The sequence below is a fragment of the Chiloscyllium plagiosum genome, unplaced genomic scaffold (assembly GCF_037043375.1).
Source record: "Chiloscyllium plagiosum isolate Xiang-an unplaced genomic scaffold, Cpla_swu_hap1 HiC_scaffold_40, whole genome shotgun sequence".
In the NCBI taxonomy this organism is placed as follows: Eukaryota; Metazoa; Chordata; class Chondrichthyes; order Orectolobiformes; family Hemiscylliidae; genus Chiloscyllium; species Chiloscyllium plagiosum.
The window spans coordinates 21311357-21335882 of record NW_028270178.1 but is presented as its reverse complement, the minus strand read 5'-3'; the positions used below and the strand labels follow the sequence as shown (position 1 = coordinate 21335882).

The following is a 24526-nucleotide window of genomic DNA, read 5'->3' as shown; positions in this document are numbered from 1 at the left end:
ATATCTCTTGATTATCACCACCTCTCTCTTCCCAAGGCATGGCAACTGTTTGCTGATAAAATATGTGCCGAAATGTTTTCTCAAGGTTAGCAATCTTCTTGCTCCAGTCCTGAAAAGCTGCGCAGTAGCTTTCAGTAAATGAGTGAATCAAAAGAGTCAATAAAAGTTCATCAATATTCTTTGATGATCATCTTTAAACACAGTCAGCTGCGGATAAGGAACATACTTCTTTTGTAATCATACCTGGGGTCATGTGGATCTGTGATAGTGGACGTACCTCTGGGCCAGGAGAAACGGATTCCATTTCCACATTCTACAGAGATATAGGGTAATATATCTGAGCAAGTTGATTCTGGAATGAATAAGGAGGGTACTTTTGATGCACTGGTAGTTTCCCTACCTTAGAACCTGAGGCCGCAGTTCATTATGCACCTGCTGCAAAGTTAAATAATGACATTTCAGAATAGTTTCACTACAAAATATTTAAAATATTTGTGTTACCCCGTCAGAACATTATATCAGTTTGAAAATCTCTCTGCCCACGCAGAGGAGGGATTGCATTTATTGTATTGCAACAACAATATGTTAGGTGAAGTCTTTACAGTGCAAAAACAAATCGTGTTCATAAAAAGAATGCCCATACAAAAGCTACACAAAGTGTTCTCTACGGATTCTTCAGAAAGAAAATTGTCCGAACAACACAATGGAATTTAACATCTTTTAATTCGTCCTTGCATTTGTGAAAATACAGGCACTTTCCCCACTGCAGCAAAATATTTTAGCAAGATTGTGGTTTAAGACCTGAATGGACACTGGAACATCTTGCCCAGTTTGACTTTCTTCTCCGTATCCATCCTGAGATGCAAACTGGACCAATGTTGCAACATCTAACAGAACCTTCAATCGTTTGACATGACGTGACGTGACCTCCCTAGAAAAAAAAAAGATTAGTGAATTGTTTCAATCTATACAAAATGCAGGGGGTGGACTATATACTTAAACTTGTGAGATTGCCTCGTGGGTCAGTTACCAACGTACTCATAGACAGGATATCTGCTTTTCATTGGATGGGAACGGGGAGGACTATTGGACGCTTTCGCAATGATGTCACATTCAGAGCAAAGCATTAAATCCGGCAACAAGGTAAGAGGTTTTGCAGTGTGCAAAGCAGTACCAAGTTGGGAAGGATAATGTTCGATGCTGTTTCTCTGTATCTCCTGTTACTGCTGCTCGCAGGTATCCTTCCAGGCTTGTTTACCTATTTGAGACATTCCTTATCCGCTTTTCATGCTGTGAGATGAACTTAGGTCAGTCAGATCATTTGCAAGTTTCGTTCTTGTTTAATTTCTTAAAAATAATACATGTTGCAGTGGCATGAAGTTTCCAAATAAAACGCGGCACAGTACCCAAAACAGTGAGGGGCTGCGGTAACTTAGTCTTTCTCTCTATAGTGGAAAGATGTGTTATTCTTTTGCAGCAGATGGATTTTGAAGCCTGTGAAATGTGGGAAACAGGATGATGTACTTAGATCTCCGCAAGCAATCGGCATTGCAGCCAATCGTGACAATATGGTTTGTGTTTCAGTATTGCTCTACCGTGACTGGGTGCCCAGAGATCTGTTGCTTTGACTGAGAATGTCAACGACTCGAGCTTTTATGAGTGGCTTTTATGAGGGTGGTGGTGTCATCTGTAAAAATAACCTCCTCGTTATAATAGCAAGCAGTTGGAAAATGACCACATCTGTTTTCCTGTTCCTCCTCAGCTGGCTGCAGGAGCACCTTTATACTCCAGTCGGAGAACATATTGTCTGTTGGAGAAGGGAGGACGGCGGAGATGCACTGTTCCCAAAACGATACTAGCCATAGCTACATGTACTGGTACCGCCAGCTAAGGGGAGCACGCCTGCAGCTCATAGCAACCTCGATTAATACAGCAGCACCCACGTTCGAAGAGGATTTCAAGGCAAGGTTTGAAGGCACCAGACATGATCTTAAATCATGCAGTTTAAAAATCCTTCAGCTGCAGACGTCTGATACTGCACTTTATTACTGTGCTGCCAGTGATCACAGCAATACAAACAAGTGCAGGTCTGTTGCTAAAACCGAGTGAGCAGATGCAAGCAGATGGATTGGAAACCTCGAGTTCACAACGTTCATAATTGCATCCATTCCTCACTGATAATTGCACCCTTTCATACAAACTGTATTGGCATAAAAATGTTGTCGAAGTAATAGCAGCGATTTACAATCCAATCAAAGAATAAGGGACCCTGTTCATTTCTCGCCGAGCCGGGTAGATAGTCTCATGTAAAATAATAATTTGTAGGGGGCAGAGATTCCATTATGACCGACTGTTGTGTTTTACGAAACTACTGTCTGTTTGAGTTTACAATTTATCCTTTTTAATCGAACCGCGAATTTAATCATGTTCAAATATATAGCTAACGCTCATTTGGCACAGTATAACAATAGAACCCAAATGATGCGGAAATAGACCATTCGACCCATCGAATCTGCACTGAATCACTGAACACTGTCTCACCAGAGATCCGCTCTCCTATTCCAATCACCGCGCATTTATAATGGCTAACTCACCTGCTCATTTCTGTGCAGTATTCGGTAATTTCGCACGGTCAATTCACTTAACCTGCATGCAATAAACAATACAGGACTAGGAATAATTGAAACCCTTCTGGATGATCTCGACAGGGCACGATTCGCGCAATAAACCACTTCTGCCAGGTATCAACTGAGCAGTCCACCTCTCCCCAGATGAGTTTGCTGATGTTTCCTTTTTGAATATGTATTGACCCAGCCAGCCTTTTCGCTTTTTATAACGTTGTGGCTCCAGGGCTTCCGAATGGAGCTGTCTTCACGCTCCAGCTCAGTGAGGGACACCAGTTGATCTCGCTGGACGAGTTTACATGCAACTGCGGCAGAATTGATGGCACGAAGTGTTGGAAACTGAACGAAATTCCATCTCTGTTACCAATTGGTATCGTAGCCAAGTGTACTCCATTGGTATGGGACCTATTACATCTGCTGATAACTGGGTGTCCATTCACGACTGCTCTTTTCGTTAACAAAGCAAGCTGAATCAGTGTGGTATTCATCATGTGCGTTGACAGGTAATGTCTCCTTATCTTCATTGATCGGTCTGTTTGTCAGTCTTCCTCAGTACTGCTTTCACGAAGGAATTATTTCCAAAGTGATTTGGAAATGAGAACAGTTGTATGTGCATGTTAGATGAAGGCCACCAATAATTTAAGCTTTTATTTTTGCTGCTAGTGCAGTGACAACGATTAGCAGCTGACAGTGAAATCTCTTACGGCCTCTGGGACTTGCTCTTTTGAATGGATCAAGGACAGGTTTTAGCAGGAAAGAAGATCTGAAGTCTGAACAAAAGGCTGAACGTGGAGAAGTCTCAGACCTTGGTTCATTTTAAAACTGATCGCTATCACAATGTTCAAAACAGACCCCGAGCAGTGCCAAAGCCTTCTGCAAAGTCATGTTGTGAGGAGAAATCATGGCAAAACTTCAATTTGCACCTTTAAAATTAAATTCTCGCAGGACCCAGTGATGAAGCAGCAATGTGACAAGGCAATTGCCTCGTGGTCTTATTGTTTGATGATTAATCCAGATGTTTAGTCAATGTTCTTTAAAAAAAGGTTAGAATCCCACCACAGCAGCTCAGGTAATTTGATTACAGTCATAAACCTTAAATAACGGATAAACATAAATCTACTCTTCTTTGTCTGGAAAAAAAAACATATGTTTCTCTAATGTTCTTCAGGACGGGAAAACTGCCCTCAAGACCAATGAATCTCAGTTGCCTGAAATGGCCTTGAAAGCACTTTTATCAATCGTTACGGAGTCTGAAAGAAGTGAAACTGGACGAATCACCTTGCACTGAAATAAGGACTGAAAAACTGCAATAATCGTCCTGTCGAAAGTCCAACTCGACAGTGGCGATAAGATATCCAAAAATTAAGCTAGTCCAATTTGCCAGCAGTTGGTCCATATCCCTCAAAGTAGAAAGTAAGGACTGCAGATGCTGGAGATCTGAGTCAAGAGTGCCGTGATGGAAGAGCAAAACAGGTCAAGGCCCAGCCGAGGAGCAGGAGAGTCGACATTTCGAGCATAAGTCGTTTATCAGGATCTTGGTGAATTAAGCCTGAAATATCGACTTCTGCTCTTCCTGCTCTTCGAATGCTGCCTGACCTGCTATGCTTTACCAAAACCACACTCACGACTTTATATCCCTCTAAATCATCATATTCAAATTATCATCCAGATGTATTTAAATGCAGTCATTATGTCAGCCTCCACCTCTAACATCTCATTCAATACACGCTCCACCTTCCGTGTGACAAAGTTGCCCCTTAGGTCCATGTTTAATCTTTCACTCAAAACGCATTTCCTCCAGTTCGGGAATCCGATATTCCAGGGAAAGCATTTTATTTCTTTACTCTATTCACTCTCATCAGAACTTTCTAGATCTCTACAAGGTCACCATTCCACCTCTGGATTTCCGTAGAAAACAGCCCCAGCCATTTCAGCGTCTTCTTGCAGCTCAAACCCTTCAATCCAATCCTTGTAAATCCATTCTGAGCCTTTTTAAATTTTATAACGTCCTTTCAGACGGAGGGAAACGAGAAGTGCACACAAATTTCCGAAGGTTGCTGAACCAATGTCATGTACAGCTGCAACATGAACTCCTAACTCGTATTCTCAAAGCTCTGAACAATAAATGAAAGCACACCGACCGCCTTAATCACTATCCTGCGTGTCCACTTTCAAGGAAATATGAACCTGGAGTGCAAGGTCTCTTTTCTCAGCAACGATACCCAGGACCTTACCATTAAGTCCTGCCATGATTTGCCTTTCAAAATGCAACACCTCATATTTATCAAAATTAAAGACCATCTGCCACTCCTCGGTCCATTGGCCTACTCGATCAAAATCCCTTTGGACCCTTTGTGGGCGGCACGGTGGCACAGTGGTTAGCACTGCTGCCTCACAGCGCCAGAGACCCGGGTTCAATTCCCGCCTCAGGCGACTGACTGTGTGGAGTTTGCACGTTCTCCCCGTGTCTGCGTGGGTTTCCTCCGGGTGCTCCGGTTTCCTCCCACATCACAAAGATGTGCAGGGTCAGGTGAATTGGCCATACTAAATTGCCCGTAGTGTTAGGTAAAGGGTAAATGTAGGGGTATGGGTGGGTTTCGCTTCGGCGGGTCGGTGCGGACTTGTTTGGCCGAAGGGCCTGTTTCTACACTGTAATCTAATCTAAGTTAACCTTCTTCGCTGTCCATTGCACCTCCAATTTTGGTGTCATCTGCAAAATTACTAACTATACCTCCTATATTCACATCCAAATAATTGTTTAACAAATAACGAAAAGTAGTAAACCCAGCTCTGATCATTGTAGTACACTACTAGTCATAGGCCTCCTGACTGGAAGGTAACCCTCCACCACCACTGTCTGCCTTCGAACCAATTTTGCATCCAAGTGGCTAGTTCTCCCTATATTACAGGTGATCTAACCTTGCTCGCCAATTTACCAAGACGAACCTTGTGAAATGCCTTACTGAAGTCTGCAAAAATCACGTCCACCGGTCTGCCCTCATCAATCCTCTTTGTTACTTCTTAAAAAGTCTCAATCGAGTTAGTGCGATATGATGTCACACGCACAAAGCCATGTTGGCAACATTTCCCTGGCATTTTCTTACCACCTTCCTTAAATAGTGACAACACATGAGCCAACCTCCAGTCATCCGGCACCTCAGCTGTGACCATTGATGAAATAGATATCTCAACAAGGGGCCCAGCAATCAATTTTCTAGCTTTACAGAGAGCTCTAGGATACATCCGATCAGTTCCTGAGAATTTATCCATCTTTATGCGTTTTAAGAAATCCAGCATCTCCTTATGTGTAGTACTGTCAATTTTTAAGATGTCACTACCTATTTAGCCATATTTTATTTCTTCCATGTCCTTCTCCACAGTAAACACTGATGCAAAATATTCATTTACTCTGTCCCCCATCTCCTGCGGTTCTACACATTTGGGGTGAGTGCAAAAATTGCGAGAGATGTCTCACAGCCTAATCGACAGGTGATATAATAATGCTCCTTGGATCAATCCTTACCGACAATATCGCAGAAACTACCATCATTTTCTGTGGATAGGACCTGTCCCACTTGCAAGACAGGCCCACCAGAGTTGCACGCACAGTGATACACAGTCCACAGGGAGTTGCTCTTGGTGTCCTTGACGTTAGCTCTGGACGGCATGCATTCTCCAGGCTTTGAGTAAAATATGACCAAGGATATCTCCCGATGATTACCCCATACTGTCCTCACTAGGCTGATGAATTGGTGCTCCTCAATATTGACCAAAACTTGGAAGAAAATAGACACATGTAAATCGTTTCAATTTGAAATAACCAAAGTTAGTTTGGATATATCACTAACGTTTCGTGACTACCTTGTTGTCAGTTACTTTTGTACAAAATTTAAAAACAAGTGTCTGTTTTTTACATAAATTGGATCAAGGGAGGTTTATTGGGCGTTCTCATGATTATGTCATGTTCAGTGCTAAGTGTTAAATCCAACTCCAGGGCTAGTGGGTTTGCAATGTGTGAAAGCTGTACCAACTTTGCAGGGACAATGTTTGATGCTCTTTTCTGCAATCCCTGTTACTGCTGCGTCCAAGTAAACTTACAGCCTTGCTGAAATATGTGAGCCTGTCTTAATCCACTTTTAGTGTCATAGATGAACTTCGATCAGTCAGACCACATGCAAGTTTTGTTCTTGTTTATCATCGGAAAAAAAGGTATTGCCTTTTTGGGGAATGTTTTGCATGGCCAGCGAAGAATCTATAATTGTCCCTTATGAAAGGGATGTAGATAAATGTTCAAATTTGCATTATTTGTAGGATCTGTGATAATACAGAGGGCATTCAAATAGGAAATTGTCTCAAAATTGCACAGAGAGCAGCAGCAATTGGGCAAATAGTCCGTTTGAAGCTGCATTGTTCTCTTTTGCAAGTGTCTTCCTTTTGTTTTTGATCAGCATTTTTAAGTCCCTGTCTCTTGCTCAGAGACTGGAAGTGGCAAATGCCAAGCGTCCAAATAGCCTGGCACAATCTTTCTGTCTCCATAATGGGTGGATTTCGTGCCTTTGTGAAGCAGGGGACATTTAAAAGTGTGTGGAACATGTGAAATCAGAGGTTACACCCGGGTCTCCGGTGTAATTGATGTTGCATCTCAAACCAATTCTTTGTCTTTCCATCTTCGTTCTTTAGCGACTTGAAAAAGTGTCCTCATCTCCCAGTGGCCAGAGCATTTGTCTCTGCAAAAAAGGAATACAGAAGAACTGAACTGCTATCAAAATGATACTGGCAATAACAACATGTACGGCAACTGCTAGCGCAGTGGAGCAGGCCTACAGCTCATAACAACCTCGATTGGGACTTCAGCACTTATGTTCGAGTATGATTTCAAGGCAACATTTGGAGGCAACAGGTTCAAACTTGAATCGTACAACTTGAAAATCCTGAAAAAAGCTGGAGTTATCTGATACTGTCGTTTTTTCTGCAAACACTTCTACTGTTCATGAAAAAACATAGCGAGCAGTTAAACTGTGAGCAGATCAATTGGAAAGCTCGAGTGAACAACGCTTCAAATTACAGCCGCTCCTTGCTGATGTTTGCACGCGTTCTTACAAGCATCCATTTACCCATTTAGATGCTCTTCACTGTCCAATCGAAGATCAAGTGCCCCTCTCCAGCAACAGCTGAGCAGAAGACATAGTGTTATGTAGAGTAAAGGGACCTCGATTATTCAGCATTCGGGTAATGCAAATATCTATTCATCTGACAGCAATGCAAGGTCCCGAAGTTTGGCTAAACTATGTTATCCGGTATTCCATTTTCCGGAATTGGATTAACCAAACGAAATACTCCCCCCATGTCCTTCAGATGCTCAAAGTTCCGCTAATTGTAGAGGACAAAGGGTTCCATTGGGGGAAATGTATTATTTTCTAAAATGCTTCCTGTTTCATTTTGCAAATTATCAGTTCTGAGGGACCTGCTAATGTTAACGTGTTCCAAATATATTTAATGCTCATGTGACACAGCGGATTCTGAGCTCCCATGCAGTGAGGAAATAGACCATTCGGCCTGTCGAGCTGTACTGACGCTTGAAAGACCATCCCAGCCGAGACCATGAAACCCACTTTATTCCTATAACTCCGCATTTCCAATGGCCGCCCACAGGCACATTTCAGGACACCACGGTAATGTTTAGCATACTAATTCACCTTACCTTCACATCATAAAGAATGCAGGAGCAGGAATGTTTGGAGCGCCTTCGGGAAAGTCTCGAAGGCACAATTTGCAGAATGCCCTTTTCTGCCAGGCATAGAACATGGAAAATCGAAAAGCACAGAACAGGCCCATTGGCCCACGATGTTACGCCGAGGATTAATCCTAATGTATAATGTAACAACTTAACCTATGCCACCTGCAACTCACTGCTATCCATGTGCATGTCCAACAGTCGCTTAAACGTCTCTAATGACTTTGCTTCCACCACCACCCCAGCAAGGCATTCAATGCATTCATAAATCTCTACGTAAAGAACCTGCCTCTGATGACTCCTCTGTATCTATCTCCTAATATCTTAAAACTATGACCCCTCATACCAGTCAATCTTGCCCTGGGAAAAGTCTCTGGCCATTGACTCTATCTATTCCACTTACTATGTTGTATACCTCGATCAGGTCTCCACTATTCCTCTTTCTCTCCAGAGAGAAAAGTCCGAGCTTATTCAATCTTTCTTCATAAGGTAAGCCCACCAGTCCAGGCAGCATCCTGGTAAACTTTCTTTGCACCCTCTCGAAAGCCTCTGTATCTTTCGTAGAGTAGGGTGACGAAACCTGGACACAGTATTCCAAGTGTGGTTTCACCACGGGCTTATAGAGCTATAGTAAAACCCTCACGGCTCTTAAACTCGACCCCTGTTAATTAGAGGCAAAACACCATATGCTTCCTTAACAACCCCATCAACTTGGGTGGCAACTTTGATGGATCCATGTAATTGCAAACCCAGGTCCCTCTGTTCCTCCACAGTGCCAAGAATCCTGTCTTTAATCCTATGTTCAGCATTTGAGTTCGACCTTCCAAAATACATCACTTCGCATTTATCCAGGTTGAACTCCATCTGCCATTTCTCAGCCCTGCTCTGCATCCTGGCTATGTCACTCTGCAGCCTGCAGTAGCCCTCGATAGTATTGACGACACCTCCAATCTTTGTGTCATCTGCAAATTTACTAACCCTTCCCTCAACCTCCTCATCGAAGTCATTTATAAAACCTACAAAGAGCAGAGGCCCAAGAACAGAGCCCTTCGGGCCCCACTCAACACTTACCTTCAGGCAGAATACTTTCCATTTACATGCACTGTCTGCCTTCTGAATCCAGATAGCCAAATCTCCCTATGTCCAATTCGGAATCCAGATAGCCAAATCTCCTTATATCCAGTACTTCCTGACTTTATGGATGAGCCTACCATGTGAAACCTTATCAAATGCCTCGATTAAGTCCATATACACCCCATCCACTACTCGAACTTCGTCGGCCTATCTTGTCACCTCCTCAAAGAACTCAATAAGATTTGTGAGGTCTGACCTGCCTCTCACTAAGCCATACTGACTACTTGTAATCACACTAAGCTTTGCCAAATAATCATAAATCTTGTCCCTAAGAATTCTTTCCAAAGCTTTGCTGACTACAGACGTAAGACAGACTTGTCTGTAATTGCCAGGTATTTCCCTATTAACCTTCGATAAAAAGAAACAAACAACTTTTGCCTCCTTCTAATCCTCTGGTACGACTCCCATCGAGAGTGAGGAGGCAATGATCCTCACCAGCGGCTTAGCAACCTACTTTCTCGCTTCCCAGAGAAGCCTAGGATAAATCTAATTTGGCACTATGGACTTATTAAACTAAATGTTTTCCAAATTTCCAGCACATCAACTTCATCAGTCTTGATTTGGTCAAGCCTGTATCCAGCTCCTCAAAGTTTTCATTCACAACAAGGTCTCTTTACTTAGTGAAAACCGAAGCAAAAGCCTCATTTAGGGCTTCCCCTATCTGCTCTGCCCTTTCTGTGGTACAATTGCTCCCAGTCTGTACTTCCTGTCTGATAGCATCAAATTAACATTGTGCATACACCCACACATATGTATTGACCCAGTCAATCTGTTCCCTCTTTCTCATGGAATGGTTCAAGTGCTTTGGCATGGCACTGTGATAGCCCAACTCAATGAGGTACACCAGGCAGTCTCACTGGACTGGAAAATGATGCAACTGCGGTAGAGTTGTTGGCGTAGAGTGTGAAAAACCGACCGAGATACAGCCTCTGAGGCCAGCTGCATTCCTTTGGCATAGGAACTCAGCAACTGTTGGGTGTTTAGCCATGACAAAGCAAGCTGAACACGTGTCGTATTTTTCATGTATACTGAAAGGAAATGTTTCACCGTCCTCGTTGTAGCAGTACTTGTTTGATCAGTCTGTTTCTCAGTCTTCCTCTGTACTGGCCTCTCCAATGGTTTCGAAAACAGAAGCCCTGGAGTGGTATGTAACTGAAGGACACTTATGACTAAATCATGTTCTTGTCTTGCTCATGTTTTAGCAGAGTCGCAGCTAGGAAAACGTGAGGACTGCAGATCATGGTCTAAGTGCGTGTCGCTGGAAAATTACAGTCGCTCAGACAGCATCCGAACAGTTGCGGCTCGCTGTAAGCTCCTTTACTACCTCTGCCATCTGCCTTTTAGGATGGTTTCAATGACTGGTTTAAGCTTTGAATTGGAATTAGGGCCTGAAGAAATGGCTGAACTTTGGAAGGTCTGAGGCAGCGGTTGCTTCCTTTCATTACTAAACTGTTGCTGATCCCAAAGACCAAAAGTGGCTTGGTGCACTTGCAGCTTTCAAAACGAACAACTTGTTTATCGATGTGGCTCGTCTCAGTTCGTGATGACCAAGATTCAGTTCCCCAAGCAGCAATAAAGCGACTCAATGGCCCAGTCATATTATTTCTAGATTATTAATCTAGAAATAAACTGTTGTTCTGGGGACCTGGGTTCGATTCAGTTCTCCCTTCATTATTTCATCTGGCCTTCACGTGATACCAGAGCTACAGAAATGTTGTTGCTCTCAATTGAAGCCTGTAATTACTGAGTGAGCCATTGTGTTCGAGCAATCGCTACAAAGTCTCAAAGAAATGGAAACAGATGGATCACCTGCTCTGACCTAAAAACAAACCCTGCAGAAACATCCCTGTTGAACCTGCAAATTTCTGCATTCTGATATCTGGGTGATAGCATTAAAATTGGGAGAGCTGTCTCACAGACTAGTCAATAACTTTGCAGAGACATAATCATTGCCACAACCACCACATCGCCATTCCTGAATTTGTCCTTTTCACTGGTAGAACAGATCCTACTACCTTAACATAACAGTGGTATTCAGTGGTATTCAGTGGTATGAGGAAGATGCACTAGAATTTCTTGACTTCAGCTCTCGACCCCATGAAATCTCATGACTTTGGGTTAACTATGGACAAAGAAACGTCTTGCAGGTACAACATACCATTCTCCCTCGGCTGATATATCAGTGCTTATCAATGTCCGAGAACACATGAACAATACGCTGAGGATAGCAAAGGCGTAAGATGTACTCTGGATGCGGGTTTGCAATTAGCATCAACAAGAGTTGTTCGGCAGCAGTTCTAACATATAAAAGAAAATATAGAATAAAATATATAGCTGCTAGGTTGGGTCCGAAACAAGTTGTGAAGTAACCAACAAGAGGAAAACAAAATAAACTTGAAATCATTGTTATCAATCTACCGATTACAAATGCTTGCGTCCATAAAAGTATTAGTTAGAGTGACCACTAACAGTCTTAGTAGATACAAAGTCCTGCCTTCACATTGCAACTAACCTCCAATTGGTTGTGTGATGCTATCAATATGTTACATTTTAAAAATATTGAACAGGTCTCGCAACCATGACGCACTGTATGCTATCAACAGCTTCAGTGTTGTCTTCAAACACAATCTGCAACCTCACGATCCAGCATGTCCACCATTCAACCATTACCACTGAGACAAGGGATAAACACGAGTTCAATGGAGAGTGCAGGAAATTGTGCCAGAAGCAGCACGAGACATACCTGAGAATTAGGTGTCAATATTGTGACTCTACACACGGGTCTTCATGAATGCCAAGCCACTTAATCTGCAAGCGACAGAGAGGGCTAAGCAATTCCACAATCAGCAGAGCAGATTTAAGATCTGCAGTTCGAACATATCGAGCCGTTAATTATAATGGACAATTAAACAATGCACGAGAAGAGGAGGCTCCACAAATATCTCCATCGCTAATGAAGGAAAAGCACAGCACATTAGTGCCATAGGTAAGGCTGAAGAACTCAGCCATATTCAGTCAGAAATACTGACTGGATGATCCATCTTGGACTAGTTGAGTGGTGCCTAGCAGTACACATGCCAATCTTCAACTGATTGTACTTCTCCACGTCATATCAAGAAAAGGTTGGGACCTAGGATCAATTGCCTGCCGATCAAATATTTTCTGAAATGTTTTCTCTGGATTACCAGTCGGCTTTCTGAAACCCTAAGAAACTGCACGGTAGCGCTCAGTAACTGAGAAAATCAACAGAAAAAAACAAAATGTCATCAATGCTCTTTGATAAACATTTGAATCAGAGTTAGCTGCCTTCAACAGTGACACTTTTTTCTCCATAATCATACCCGGACTCCTGTGAGGCACTGGTAGTGCCACTATCTCTAAGCAATAAAGCCCGATGTGAATACATACTTGCTCCAGACCTCTATAATTTCATCTCTGAATGGGTATGTTGGGTAGTATCTAATATCTCAGTTTGTACCCCATCAAATTACTGCATCTAGTTGATCTCTGTCTTCGCAGGCATCCGGAGAGCCTGTGGCATTGCAACAACAATTTTCCCAAAGAGGAATAGGTTGTATGTTTCAAAAATAAATTTCATTCATAAAAGAAAGTGCATCCTAAAGGTCCTCAAACAGTTCTAGTCAGCACCTGCGAGAGAGAATAAAATGTCAAACAAAACATTAGAATTTGATATTTTTGAGATTACCCTTGCAGTGTGAAAGCAGAGACATTTTCTGCCCATGCAGGGAACTATTTAATTTCATATTGAGCCAACAGAGTGATTAGAGAACTGAACGGACGCTGGTAGGTACAACCCTTTTATCATTTCAAAATACATTTCATTCATTTAAAAAAGTCTTTCTACCTATATAGTTATAAACACCAATCCGCTTTGTACAACAGCAAATTAACAAAACAAAGAAACATTGGAGTTTGACTCGAATCCAGCAAACAAAGCAAAGGCATGACTTAATTTAACCAGACTATATTTACATGAGATTCCTGATGAAGGGCTTATGTCCAAAACGTCAATTCTCCTGAACATCTGATGCTGCCTGACCTGCTGTGCTTTTCAGACACTACACTCTATACTTGCATGCAGTTGAGGCACCAGGTACGTCTAAAATCCGAATGGACCACTATTTAACTTCAGCAGTAAGTTCTCAAACAGTTGTCTTTTCGCACTGCACCTTGGTGGCAGTGGCCCCTGACATGCATGCGTCCCTGTGGGCGTCGTCGTATACGTTGGAATGTGCTGATCTGCAATATCCTTTCCAGGACAATTCCTTGTTCTAGAAGGCCAATAGGTTCAATGCTTACCGAAGAGCGGCTTTCAAAAAAGGACTGGTCCTCCAGGCGTAATATCCTGACCAGTTTTGTGTGCCTGCAAAAGTCATCAAGTAGTTCTATAGAGTTTCTGCAGAGAGAAAAAAAAATCTGCCAAAGGGTAGATTGTAATTTGACATATTTAATATCATGCCTGCAGTTTCGCCCGTGCAGGAAACTGCTTAAATTCATTTCGAGGTAACAGGTTAGATTTGAGAACTGAAGAGATCCTATTCTCAACAGATTGCCCAGTTTTACTTGCTTCTCCGTGCCGTTTCTGAGCTGCAAAACGGAGCAAAGGTGCAACTTCTAAACAATTACAATACTCTGACATGAGGTGACTTGCTTTCCGCCAAATAGAATCAGACACATGTGAATCTTTTCCGTCTGTATGAAACTATGTGGTTCTGCAATATTGTTAAATTTGCCTGATGGTAGTGTGGGTCAGTTTATCAGCGTATTCACAAACTACTTTTCGTGAGGTGGGAACGGGGGTGGTTTATTCAAAATCTGTGATGATGTCATATCTATAGCTAAGCATTAACTCCAGTGATTGGGGAACACAGTTTGCAGTGTGTGAATGCTGCACCAAGTTGGAAGGGACAATGTTTGCAGCTTGTTCGCTGCATCTCCTGTTATTGCTGCTCCCAGGTAACCTTCCTGACTCGGTGATCTATTTAAGTTTGTCTTAAGCCGCTTTTGGGGCAAGAGATGAATTTCTGACAGTCAGGTCTTTGAAAGTTTCCTTCTTGTGTATTCTTTTTATAAAAGAACACAGGTTGGTCTGATATTAGAATGAAAGTAGCAATGTAAATTTTCTAATAAGCAGGCACTATGCCGACACCAGTGAGTGGCTGAGGTCATTCACTCTCTCTCCGTAACAGGAAAATGTCCTGTCTCAGTAAAGCGGGCGGAATTCAATGTGTGTAAAATTTGGGAAATCGAAAGCTACACCTGCGTCCCCGCAAGCAATCAGCATTGCAGCCAAACTTGGCAATGAAGAATCTGCGCCAGTGTTGCTCTGCTGTAATTGGGTGTGCAGAAAACTGCAGCTCTGTATGAGTGTTGAATAATGTGTTGCTGGGAAAGCGCAGCAGGTCAGCCAGCATCCAAGGAGCAGGAGGATCGACGTTTCTGGCATAAGCCCTTCTTCAGGAAGAAGGGTTTATGCCTGGAATGTCAATTCTCCTGCTCCTTGGATCTGCCTGACCTGCTGCGCTTTTCCAGCAACACATGTTTCAGCTCTGATCTCCAGCATCTGCAGTCCTCACTTTTTCCCTTTGTATGAGGGTGTCAAAAAGTTGACCGTTTGTGTGGGGAAGTTCCTAGTTCTTTTGGTAGAAATTGCCCCTCAGTATTGATAGTAAACAATTGAAATTTAATCCTGTCTGCTGTCCCGTCTCTCCTCAGCTGGATGCAGAAGTACTATCGTCTCCCAATTGGAAAAACACTTGTCTGTTGGAAAAGGGAAGATGGTGGAAATGCATTGTTTCCAAGAAGGTACGAGCAATAGCTACATGTACTGGTACCGCCGTTACAAAGGAGCAGGCCTGCAGCTCATAATTACCTCCGCTTTCGGCACTGAACCCACGCCTGAAGAGGGCTTCAAGAAGAGGTTTGAAGTCACCAGAACCAGTCAAAAGTCGTGCAGCCTGAAAATTCAGAGCTTGGTGCCAAATGATACTGCAATCTATTACTGCGCTGCTAGTGATCACAGTGATTCGAACAGGCATACAGCTGGATCAAAAAGCTCCTCGCCTCGAGTGATTGGGTGAGAGCCGCTGGCTGGTTTTAATGAGCTTGTCATTGATACAGACATCTATGCCGTCCAACATGACGTCATAAGGGGACAAAATAAATTCTCAGGAGGAATTGATCGTGTCATGGAGATCGACAGCATGGAAGACTCTTCAACACATTGTGCACACGCCAGTCAAAAAACAAACACCTAAGTATTCTGAGGAAGACGAACTCAGTCTATTCGGTCTTACTTCATTTTCCAGCACTTTTCCATTAGCTTCGCATTTCTTGATATCTCAAGTGCGCACCAAATAATTGTTTAATGTAATGGGGAAACCTTACAGCCAATGATCTCCTTACTCCCCTCACCAATTGTATGAAAGAAACGTTTCTTCACATCTCCACTAAATCTCCTGCACTTCCCTTTAAATTTTGGCCGCTTTTATGAACCCTCCATTTCGGGAAAGCGCCTCCCTGTCTGTGCTGTCTGTGCCACTCATTAACGTATACATCTCAGTCCTGTCCGTTCACAGTCTACCCATTGTTTTTTCAAAACATCCTTCCTTTTATTCCTCCGGTAGTAAATGTTATTCTCGATTCAGCTCTCTTATCTCCTCCTTGTTACAGCACTTGGGCAATTGAGGTGCCAGTCTTACAATTAAGCATTAATGTGCTGGCTCCTGCTCTTGATAACTTCGGAATTATGTTGAGGTTGCTCATGTGTAATGGCCAGTGTAGTTCGTGCGCTTATGCAGAATGACACATTAGCTGAGAAGAACATGTGTGTTTGTCATAAAGTAGTTTCGAAGTGACAGCACATGCAGAAAAATATGTTTATTATTGAAAACTCGATTCTGATTACTTTCTCCATTTTATCCCACGTCCTCGCACGCCCCAACGGTGGTAAATGCTTGCTGATCATACACTTTTGACCCGTCTTCTCAAGACAATCAATTTTCTCAATTCATCACTGAGAAGTTGCAGTCTTGCTCTTAGTGTCTGGGTGAATCAATGAAAAAAAAAACTTTGTCAATATTCATTGTTAATTGTCTTGATTCAGAGTGAGCAGAGAACAATAAAAATATATGTTGCTTCTTCAGCACACTGATGACTCTTTTAGAGAAACAACTGTATCCCAACCTCTGAGCCAGCTTTCAAGGTTTACATTACTCAGAAGTGTGTCATGACATCTTTCAGCAGGTTGATTAGACGGAATGAATGAGGAGTACCCCTGTGAAGCTGTGTTCATGTCCCTATCTCTCACTGAGAAACACTGAGGTCATCACACACCTGCTCCAGAGCTCTGCAATGCCATCTGTCAGCGTAACATAACTTTAAACCAATCAAAAAACGATATGCATCTGAAAATCTGTAGATTCAGCCACAAGGACGACCATGTGCTATTGCCAAAAACAAGGTTTCCTCTCAATGGATAAGTTATGTTACCAAAATATATATTATTCATAAAGGCCATATGCGTATAAATAGTTCTCAAATAATTCTATACGTTTTTGTACAGAGGGAAACTATTAGGAACTCATTACAATTTGACGTCTCTCAGACTGCCCCTGCAGTTTTGCAAACAGACGCATTTTCGCACGTGCAGGTGGGAAAAGAATGGGGTTGATAACTGAGTAGACCCTCTTCAGAACAGTTCGCCGAAACTAACTTTCTGAAATGCAAAACGGAGTGATGCGGCTTCTTAAAAACAATTACTCAGTTCTTTTTAGATGAGATGATTCACTTTCCCCCAAATAAAACTGGGCACATGTGAATCATTCCAATTGAAAAAAAAAACCTGCAGGTTCAGCAATAGCGTTCAACTTCCATGACGAACTTGTGGGTCACTTACCGATGTATTCAATGACATGTGCTTTCCTCCAGATGGAAATGAAGGAGGTCTATTGGACTATCTTACGATGATGTCATATCCAGAGCTGAGTATTAAATCCGGCAACAGGGCGAGATAATTTGCAGTATGTGAGAGCTGTATGAAGTTGTAAGAAATGATGTTCGGTGCTTATTCTCTGCATATCCTGTTACTGCTGCTCCCAGGTAACCTTGAAACCTTGGCGAACACTTTGAGTCAGTCGTTTATTCGCTGTTGATGCCGAATTTCTGTCAGACAGATGATTTGCAAACTTTCGTTTCTTACTGTTCACTCTCTCGATGGCAAAGAAATAGAACGGTCTGATAACAGAATGGAAGTGACAGTGCCCAGCTTCCAAATAATGACGCACAATGCCCACACTAGTGAGCGGCTGAGATCACAAACTCTCTCACAGTAATGGGGATATGCCATATCTTATTAAAGTGGGAGGATGTTGAAGTTTGTGCAATGTGGAGACATGAAGGCACACCTGCGTCCCCGCAAGCAATCGGCATTGCAGCTAAACTTGAAAATGAAGAGCTTGCAGCACTTTTTCTCCTCTGTTACTGTGTGTCCAGGAAAGTGCGGCTCTGTCTGAGGATGTCTGTGTCAAACAGCTCTGAGGGAAAAGTTCCTGTATCGGTTTATTCTAAATTGCCTCTCAGTACTGTCTGCAAATATTTGAAACTTGATCCTATCTGTTCTCCCGTTTCTCCTCAGCTAGCTGCATGAGCGCCCTCGTCTCCCAACTGGAGAACCACTTGTCTGTTGGAGAAGGGAAAATGGCGGAGATGCACTGTTACCAAAATGACACTAACGAAAGCTATATGTACTGGTACCGAAATCAGAGAGGAGCAGGTCTGGAGCTCATAGTAACCTCCATTTTCGGTTCTGATCCCACGCTTGAAGAGAGTTTCAAGAAGAGGTTTGAAGTCACTAGAGCTAGTCAGAAGTCGTGCAGCCTGAAAATACAGAGCTTAGTGCCGACTGATACTGCAGTCTATTTCTGCGCTGCTAGTGATCACAGTGTTACCACCAGGCTCGGAGCTGGGTCGAAAACCTATTGGCTTATTATACCATAAGCCGAGTGATAGGGAAAGAGCTGCTGTCAGTTTTCAATAAGATTGTTGTTGGTTTTGCTTCCATGCCAACCAACATGACTTTCTGAGTGGAGAAAATAATTTCCCAGTCTGTAAGGAGCGAAAAATAGAGTCATGGTGATTGACAACACAGAAGAAGAAACTTCAGTACATTGTACTCACGGTGGTCAATAACAGTAACCTAATTATTCTGAGCCCATTCTCCAGCACTTTACCCATACTGTTGTATGCCCTGGCAGCTCAAGCATACATCTAAATGCTTATTCAATGTGATGGATCTTTCTATCCTACTGCAATTACAGACAGTCACTTCCTTAGTCCCTTCAATCTCTTTGTGAAAAAAAAAAGGTTTTCTTAACAACTCCACCAAAGCTCGTGGCCCTTCTCTTAAAGTTTGATCCTTGTCATTGATTCCTCCATCCAGGGGAACCATTCACTCTTATCTATTTTTGTCATTACTTCATTAGTTTATACGTCTCAATCTTGTTCATTGTGATCCTCTTCGGCTCTGAGGAAGATGACCCTGAGTCTACCTATTATTTCTTCATGACATCCTTCTTTTTATTCATCCAGTCATAAATGCTCGCCTCCCATTCACTTTCTTATCTTCTTTCTGAAGCAGCAATTGGACAACTGAGGTGCCAATCTTCAAATCGAGCATTCATTTGCCGGCTGCTGTTCCTGATAACTTTGCAATTGTTTGTGATAATCTCTTCGGCATGGTCAAAGTTACTTCTGCACTTATACAGAATGGCATGCTCGACATGTTAGCCCGGAAGAGCATGTTTGTTTGTCAAAATAGTTTTACAGTAAAATGAATCCCATTAAATTGTATGAGCTAAATGTCACGTCTGTTTATCCTATCTCTCTCATGTCTTCACCTCTCTCTCTCCAAACGCAACAATTGTTTGCGGAGTAAAAAAAGATCTGACCTGTCTTCTCAAGATTAACAATATTATTGCTTCTGCCAGAGAAGCTTCACGGCAGCTCCCAGTAACTGATGGAATACACAGAGAAAACAAAACTTAATTAATGTTTTTTTTTTTGAAAATCACCTTGAATCAGAGTCATTTGCGGACAATGAAAATGCTTTTCTGTTATCATAATGTTCACTTTTGTGGAGAGTTGACTAATGTCTCTACGTATAAACCAGCAGGCCTGATTTCAACTCCCACATATTCTGCAAATATTGGCAATATCTGTCCACAGACTGGTTGGACGTCATCTATATACCAGGGATGTTGTTGCGAATCAATACTGGTGGCATTACCTCGAGCTAGGAGAAGAGCATTGAACATCCACCGTGTCCAGGATTCTGTCACGACATATCCCATCGGGTTGATTAGATTTCACCTGTAATAAATGAAGATGCCTCTTATGGTAGTGTTCATACCTCAGAACCATGAGGTCTGAGTTCAATACACCTGTACCAGAGTTGTGTTTTGACGTCTTTGAACAGGTTCATTCGTTCGCCTCAATAAAATACTGTATTTATTTGGCATCGCAACAGCAACTATTGTTTTAGAGGAACGTTGGCAAACAATATATTATCCATGAAAAATAGGCGTACAAAAGGTTGTATATTGTTTCAGATTTTTTTGCCGTGAGAAGATAAAAAGACATTGGATTTTGTCATTTCTGGTAGCACCCTTGCATTTTTTAATGGAGGCATTTTCCACGCTTGCAGGAAGATTTCCATTCATTTTGATGCAACGGGGGGCGGAGTTGCGGGGTTGAGAAAAGAATGTACCACTCTTAGGAATTGGCTTTTATTTGTTTCAAAACTAAACTTTATTCATTCAAAATCTTTGCATAGATCCATATTGACTAGAGCCATTCAATACTGTACAATATTTGCGTATGGAGAAACAAAGAAACGTTAGAATTTGATTTTCTCCGCAGTTGCAAAATATCCAAAGGCATTTCTTCTTTATACAAGGTATTATTAATATTTTTTTGAGGCACTGAAAGGGTTCGATAACAGAATGTATCCTCATTGCACTCTGGTTGAAATGAAATTAGACTTCACCAGTGCGCCTTGTCGGCAGTTGCCCACAATTCTAATGCTGCATTCAGCACGAATTCCATTGAGCGCTGGTCGAGACAGCCTAACTAGTTTGACGTTCTTGTCTGTGTCCATTCTGATATGCAAAGTTGAACGATGTAGCGGCTTCTAAACAATTCTGCAATCGTTTTATATGAAGTGACTTGCTTTCCCTCCCGAAAAGAAACAAACAAAGATGAATCATTCCAATCTGTGGGAAGAACCTCCAGGGTGTCAATAAGATCGTCCGACTTGCATGACGACTTTGTGAGTCAGTTTTCAGCGTTTTCATCGGCAGGATATCTACTTTTCCTTAGATGGGAATGGGGTAGGTCCATCAAAAGTTCTCACAATTATGTCACATCCTTAGCTAAGCATTAAATACGGCAACAGGGCGAGACGGTTTGCACTGCATCGGGCTGTACCAAAGTTGGGACGGAGAATGTTCAGTGCTCTTTCTCTGCATCTCCTGCTTTTGCTGCTCCCAGGTCGCCTCCCAGCGAACGAATTGAGCCAATCTTAATCTGTATTTGGTGTCGCCGACAAACTTTATCCAGTCGGATCATTTGAAAGTTTCGTTCTTGCTTACTTTCTTAAAACAAACGCAGAACTGTCTTGTTGCGAAATGAAAGTGTCCACGCTTAACTTTCAAATAACAGGGCGCAATGCCCACTCCATTCTTTCTGTCCACAATGAGAAATTCCATGTGTTGCTGAGGCTGGCAGATTTTGATCAGGTTAGAATGTGGGAAACCGGAGAACACATCTAGGATTCCACAACAAATACCATTTCAGCCAAACGTAGCGAAGTGGAGTGTGCCCCAGTGTTTCACGGCCATGACTGTGTGATCAGAGAAACGCAGCCCTGTCTAAGGATATCTGTAGTTATTCATATAGTTGAAGTTTGACCATGCCGATTCTTCCATTCTCCTCAGCTGGCTGCAAGATCGCTCTGATCCAACAGTGGGGGAACCGCTTCTCTGTTGGAAAAGGGAAGACAGTGGAGATGCACTGCTACCAAAACGACACAAGCCAGTACAGAGCAGCAAGTCTGCAGCTCATAGCAACCTCCGCTGCTACCTCAGAGCATACATTCGAAGAGGATTTCAAGGCAAGGTTGAAAATTATGATGCGCAATACGAAGTCATGCAGCGTGAAAATTCTGCAGCTGCAAGTGTCCGATACTGCGCTTTATTTCTGTGCTGCCGGTGATCACAGAGACACAAACAAGTGCAGGGCATTTGCAAAACCCTCACAAGTGGCTCAACTGTAAGCAGCCAGATTGGGAAGCACGAGTGGGCAACGCTCACAAATGCATCCGCACCTTATTGAAGATTTCACCCTTTCCACCATCAAACACCGTGACAATTTTCACCCATTAATCCCGAGAATTAAATTTCTTGTGTTTCCAATTGTTGAATTAATGCACATTAAGGGCAGACTCATAACACCAAAGATAAATCGGTCCGGTGATGTTGCTGTTATGACCCTCCCTCTGATTCAGGATGCTCCAATTCATGTCATACCTACTCAAGTCGAATGTTGCAGCATCTTTCAATAGTTAGATCGAGGACAAAGATCAGGTAAGGCATTCTCCTCACGGTATGGTGCTCATCAGATCTTCGAAAGCGTCAAGAGTGTTGGTGGAATGAGATGAACCAAAGAACTGCTGGTGCTAGAAATCTGAAACAAAAATAAACATTTCTGAAGTACAACAGTAGGGCTGCCATAATCTGTAGATCGAAAACAGAGTGACTCTTCATCAGAACTAGCAAGAACAATGTTGTTACATATGTTGATTGGAGAAGGAAAAGATTAAGTTCTAACGTGAGGAAAGAGTCCAGACTGAGAAAGCCAGTTGGGCAAAGATTAACATTAAGTCAGAGAGAAAGAAAAGTGGCAATGTTTGAGTGAAAATGGATTGGCTCTGCGGGAAACAACCTATATGCCGACAGGCCAGAATCTTTGGGAGCATGGTAAATGTCGTGGAAGAAGGTATGTTGATTGTAAAATTATTGAACTTGATATTGAGTCCCAAGGACCATGGGGTTACCAAGTGGAAATTGAGGTGCTGTTCCTCCAGCGTGTGGTGATCTTCACTGGAGAACTGCGACAAAGATGTTGGGCAGGGGACACAGCAGTGTGTCGAAGTGGAGAGGGTTAGTGGGCCTGACGAGCTCCCTCTCTAAAGATACCAGACACGATGGTAGCCACAGAAGGTGTGCAGGCAGTTGGCAGCTATGACCATATACAGTGGCTGTTGCCTGGACCTTTGAGTTCATGTTGTACAGATGATTTAGACTGATAAACTTATGGAGCACTCAAACAAACCATTTGGTCCAGCTCGTCCATATTGACCAGATATCCTAAACTGACCTATTCTCCTTTATCAGTGTTTTGCCCATTTTCTTGCCAGCCTTTCCTATTCATATAAACATCCAGATGCCTTTTAAATGTTGTAATTGCACCCACCTCCACTACTTTCGCTGGCAACTCATTCCACACAGACACCACCTTCTGCGTGAAAACGATGCCCCTTAGGTCTATTTTAAATCTTAACTCTCTCACCTTAAACATATTTAAGGTTCCTGAAGAAGGGCTTATGCCCGAAACGTCGATTCTCCTGTTCCTTGGATGCTGCCTGACCTGCTGCGCTTTTCCAGCAACACATTTTCAGCTCTGATCTCCAGCATCTGCAGCCCTCACTTTCTCCACCTTAAACATATCCCTTGTACATTTGGGATCGTTACTCTAGGAAAGGAAACACCTTGTCTTTTTATTCTTTCCTTGTACCTCATGTTATTAGAAATCTCTATACAGTCAGCCTTCGCCCTCCGATTCACCAGAGAAAATAACCCAAGCCTATTCAACCTCTCTTGATAGTTCAACTCTCCAAATCGGGCAACATTCTTGTTTGATGTTTTTTTTTCGATTCTTTTCAAAGTTAAACGCATATTTCCAATAACATGGACATTAGAATTTACAGATTATTCTAAATTTGGCCTAGCAGATTAACCTGAAAATGGCCTAACAGCCGTAACATAGCCTCACAACTCCTCCATTCAATGTACTGACAATTAAAAGCAAGATTACCAAACGCCGTCTTCATGTATCAATGACCGATTTGGTCAGGTCTTGTGCACCAAACCCTTACATCTAAACACCAACAGCTTCGTCAGTTTTTCTCGTTTTATGTCTATTTGGTAGCCTTGCAGTCATGCCATTTCTGCACTTAAGAGGAAAAGCCAGACACATGAGCAACAGGATTCTAATTCCATGAGAGCCAGAGAGAGCTGAATGTTTGAATGGACAGGTTACATTATGCTCCGTATTGTTTGCTTTCATCTTCTGCTCCTGTTGTTCCCACGTAATGATTGATCTTTTTCAAGCAATTTGGCAAATGCTTAATCAGTGTGAGTACCTTTTTTATGTACTACAGAAATACTTCAAGCAATTGCACCACTTTATAAAATTGCACTACTTATAAAACTCATTCTTATTGAAGAAGAGTGATTACCTGAAATGCTACAAAATGAGCTATAATCTTTGATGTAAGTAGAGGATTGATTGCACAGCTCCAACTGATCCCACTCAGACAGGCTCAATTCGTTGACACGTCTTCTGAGCTACATCAATCTCCACTTCTTTTACTTTTCTCAAAAAATACACGTTTGTAAATGCCTTCCTTTTGCCATTTTGCTTTTGAAGATATATTGAACGAAACATGTCTTGAACAAAATCTCAAACTGGGAAAGAAACTTAACAGGTGTGGCAGTATCAGTGGTGAGCAAAAAAAAACCAAAACGTTTCGTATCCAGTGATGCTTAATCAGTCCGTGGTTCCAAAAGGTTAACCCTGTTTCGCTATCTCCACGGATGCTGCTAGACCTGTTGAGTTTCTCTGCCAATGTCTATTTTTGTTTCAGATTACCGCCATCCACAGCTCTTTGTTTTGC

At 42.4% G+C, this 24526-nt stretch overlaps 1 long non-coding RNA gene and 1 gene segment (V, D, J or C); one reads left to right on the top strand and one right to left on the bottom strand.

Annotated features, from left to right (window-relative positions):
- Positions 1-529: 529 nt before the first annotated feature.
- On the bottom strand, positions 530-14263 carry LOC122544079 (uncharacterized). 3 transcript variants are annotated; one of them, XR_015753951.1, is made up of 4 exons: positions 13486-14263; positions 12236-12300; positions 6148-7351; positions 530-931 (listed from the first exon to the last, which is right to left on the bottom strand). It is a non-coding gene; the product is annotated as an uncharacterized LOC122544079 (long non-coding RNA). The 3 variants fall into 3 exon arrangements; XR_006310261.2 differs by lacking the exon at positions 12236-12300 and having other exon boundaries at positions 531-931; XR_015753950.1 differs by lacking the exon at positions 13486-14263 and having other exon boundaries at positions 531-931; positions 12236-12500.
- A 3257-nt stretch (positions 14264-17520) lies between these two features.
- Positions 17521-24526, top strand: part of LOC122544078 (M1-specific T cell receptor beta chain-like) — a 44844-nt gene continuing 37838 nt past the window's right edge. Inside the window, 2 exon segments of the C gene segment in view lie at positions 17521-17613; positions 18149-18454. Coding sequence covers positions 17565-17613; positions 18149-18454 — 355 coding nt within the window.